The 4068-nt window shown below is 41.0% G+C and overlaps 1 protein-coding gene across 1 annotated transcript in view; it reads left to right on the plus strand.

Moving 5' to 3' along the window:
* Window positions 1-624: 624 nt before the first annotated feature.
* LOC143293162 (UPF0764 protein C16orf89 homolog) overlaps window positions 625-4068 on the plus strand; it is a 101781-nt gene continuing 98337 nt past the window's right edge. Inside the window, exons 1-2 of the mRNA XM_076604086.1 lie at window positions 625-783; window positions 1778-2555. Of these exons, the coding sequence (XP_076460201.1) occupies window positions 2216-2555 (340 nt within the window). The 5' untranslated portion in view covers window positions 625-783; window positions 1778-2215. The remainder of the gene's footprint in view (window positions 784-1777; window positions 2556-4068) is intronic.

The raw sequence follows: 4068 nt of genomic DNA on the forward strand, positions 1-4068 counted from the left end.
TTTTTACTCACTGATTGCTGTTTAACAAAACCAGCCTGTGAAGCTTTTGTTTCTGTGAAGAAACTGTTGTGTAGCGAAAAATTGCTGCACTTTAATTACAAGTTTTAAAGACATGTCAAGACTATTGTTATTCTTATGTGTGTGTGTGTGTGTGTGTGTGTGTGTGTGTGTGTGTGTGTGTGTGTGTGTGTGTGTGTGTGTGTGTGTGTGTGTGTGTGTGTGTAGTATTACCAAACGCTCATCACTAAAACAGTCCACGCCACGCAACAGAACTATGAGCAGAACCTGGTTTTTGTTCAGTTGTGTGAAAACGAAAGCAAGACTGCGCTGCGCCACGAACGCACACGCGCACGCGCGCACGCAGTACGTCCGTGACTTCTGCTGCCGCGACGAACGTTTTGTGTGTGTGTGTGTGTTTGTGTGTATGCGTGCATGCGTGCGTGCGTGTGTGTGTGACACACACACACACACACACACAGAGAAAGAGAGAGAGAGAGAGAGAGAGAGAGAGAGAGAGAGAGAGAGAGAGAGAGAGAGAGAGAGAACGGGGTGGGGGTGGTTAGGGGGCGGAGCGGAAGCGTTAAAACTGGGTGTGATCAGCTAGGATGAGCGCAGTCACACATTTCAAGCGAAGCAAGGACGCCACCAGCACCACCAAACCACCACTTCCTCCACCGCCACCCGTAGGCTTTTTGTCACTCAGCGGCAGGAGAGAGAGAGACAGAGACAGAGAGACAGAGAGAGACAGAGAGGTGTTCGGTGGCCCTCAGAACAAAAGCGCTGGTACGTGCGGTTTGTCTCATTTTTGTGCGTGCGTCAGTGTATGCGTGTGTCTATATAATGTTCCCATGACGTGTTTGGATTATTCATTGTGTTTGAGACCCAGAGGAGATCTTGTATTTTCCGAAAGGTAGGCCTAATCGAAAATTTACAACAAATACCAGAATTGTGAGGAAAAAAAGGACTGACGCTTATTTTGGGGGGGTATCTTTCTTTTACATTGAAAAAAAAAAAAAAAAAGTTTCGTAAACTTTGAGAAATTTAAATTGAACTTATTACTTATTTACTACTGCTGCTGCTACTGCTACAACAACAACAACAACAACTACTACTACTACTGCTACTACTAATGATAATAATGATTATAATACGAAGAAGAAAGTTAATGACTTCATTTCGAAAGGTATTGAAACTTGTGTGATAATAATGAGGCAGTTGGTGAATAAATGATAATAATTATTATTATCATTAATCGGTCGTCGAGTTAAGGAAAAAAAAAAAAGTGACACTGATTTCAATCTTGTGTGATAATAATTAAGCATGTATGTGAATAAATGATGATTATTGTTATTACTCAGCCTTCAAGTAAAAAAGAATCTCTCTCTCTCTCTGTATATATATATATATATATATATATATATATATATATATATATATATATATGTGTGTGTGTGTGTGTGTGTGTGTGTGTGTGTGCGCACACACACACACACACACACACACACACACACACACACACAGAATGGATATGTATATACATATACGTGAAATAAATCCAAACCCAGATGTCTTCGTTTTCCATGAAAATAAAGGAGGAAGCATTGGTTGATTAATTAAACGTTCAATTTTCGTTTGCAGTGCCATTCAGCAGAAATATTTTCCTAGCCTAGAAGTAAGGAGAAATAATACATAATAAAAACAATACCATGGAAAATAATTGAAAACAAACTCATAAGAAATATCTCTATGTTGGTTTCCGAATACATTTCTTTTTCAGAAAAAGAAGAAGAAAGACAGCAAAGACATAGGAAAAACAGCAACAACAACAACAACAGCAGCAGCAGCAGCAGTAACAACGACAACAGCAGCAGCAGCAGCAGCAGCAGTAACAACAACGACAACAGCAGCAGCAGCAGCAGCAGCAGCAACAACAACAACAACAACAACAACAACGACAACAACAAAACACCAGCAAGCCATACATTCATGTCAATTTTCGAGGGAAAGAGAGAAAAGGTCAACAGAGAGTGTTGAATTATTAACACAAGCTATTGGAAAAAAAAAAGCAACGTCTCTTTTCCATCCACCAACACCGAAACAACAACACCACAGGCCTCCACCACCCTCCACCACCGACCCTACCACCTCCCCGACGACGACCACAGCAGCAGCAGCAGCAACAACCGCCGCCACAACCACCACCACACAGCAAACAATGGCACGAATATCGTCCAACAACAACTTCGGAACAACACCACCACCAATGTCTCGATCCTGCTGGTTCCGGCCATTGGTACTCATACTGCTGTGCACACTCCTCTTCCTCACCCAAAGCGCCAGGCCCGCACGTGCCAGTCTGTCAGCACTCCCGTCCCCGGGGTCAGCAGAGGTGGCCACCACCACCACCACCACCGCCACCGCCACCACCACCCTGAACACCACCCTGGGGTATCTCCGGCGCACGCTGCACGCCCTGAAGGGAGCCATGGACTTTTTCCACAGGCACTTCGACGAGGTCAACCTGGACGCCGTGATAGGGACCAGAATCGTTGAGGGTGAGTTTTCAGTTAGCGTCTGTGTGTGTGTGTGTGTGTGTGTGTGTGTGTGTGTGTGTGTGTTGTGTTGTGTTGTGTTGCGGTGTATTGTATTGTATTGTATTGTATTATGTTCTGTTGGATTGAATTGCATTGTATTGTACTGTCTTGTATTGTATTGCCTTGTATTGTATTGCTTTGTGTTGTATTATACTTTATTGTATTGATTTGTGTTGTATTGTATCAATTTTTTTTAAATCTCACAAACGATGACTCTCTGAAATTCAGACTGCTTTTCCCTGGGAGACCGCATCGCCTCAAAGCAGCGCCACCCATTAAAACAACAACAACAACAACAACAAACCCCCCACCCCTCCAACTTTTTATTCAGTGTTAGTCCTGGGGTTCGCATAGTTTGTGTTCATGTCGTCATGTTAATGTTTGTCTGTACTGATGCTTGGTGATGTTTCTTCCACAGTTTGCACTATTTGAGCCCTGTCACAATATTCATGTTCATGCAAAGTTTGCCAGTTAAAGTTCGGTTACAGTTTGCAAATGTTCGTGTCGTATAAAAATATTCAAGTTCTCCAACGTTATATATATATATATATATATATATATATATATATATATATATATATATATATGTATATTATAGATAGATAGATATACATTTGTTTATATGCATATATATATATATAAATTATCTCTCTCTTATATATATATATATAAAGAAAGAAAGACATATATATATATATATATATATATATATATATATATATATATATATATATGTAGAGAGAGAGAGAGAGAGAGAGAGAGAGAGAGAGAGAGAGAGAGAGAACAAAAGTAGGCTTGGCATATCTTTAAACCTGTAATTAAAATACAGCAAAATTTCGCTGTTTAACTGCTTCTTCAGTCAAGAGCACAGAAATATACACTTTACAGGCTGGTAAAATAGCAGCCAGTGAGTAAGCATCACGTAAAACTGGGCAGGTAAAACATGCTGCATGCAAAAAAAAAAAAAAAAAAAAAGAAAAAAAAGTTCTGATCGTAAGCAAGCCATTCACACAGTTAGAACATTGTTTTGCATACAGCATGTCTTTTTTTTATATCTTACCTGCCACCAAGAGAGCGTGATCTTCTTGTACACACACACACACACACACACACACACACACACACACACACACACACACACATACACACACATCTCTCTCTCTCTCTTTTTCTCCCCCTCTTTTTCTTTTCTTTTCACTCATTCTCTCTCTCTGTCTCTGTCTCTGTCTGTCTGTCTCTGTCTATCTGTCTGTCTGTCTGTCTCTCTTTCTCTCTCTCTCTCTCTCTCTCTCTCTCAGAACAAAGATAAAATGAGGCAAATGAAAGGCCTTGTACCCAATGTTGGAAGTGGGCGAGCCATGATAACTCAGGAAGTGAGAGAGTAGTAAAGAAGAAGAACAACAACAACAACAGCAGTAAAGCCCTGAAGTGCTCAGAGAGAGAGAGAGAGAGAGAGAGAGAGGGAGGGAGAGAG

This window comes from Babylonia areolata, chromosome 18, assembly GCF_041734735.1.
Source record: "Babylonia areolata isolate BAREFJ2019XMU chromosome 18, ASM4173473v1, whole genome shotgun sequence".
In the NCBI taxonomy this organism is placed as follows: Eukaryota; Metazoa; Mollusca; class Gastropoda; order Neogastropoda; family Buccinidae; genus Babylonia; species Babylonia areolata.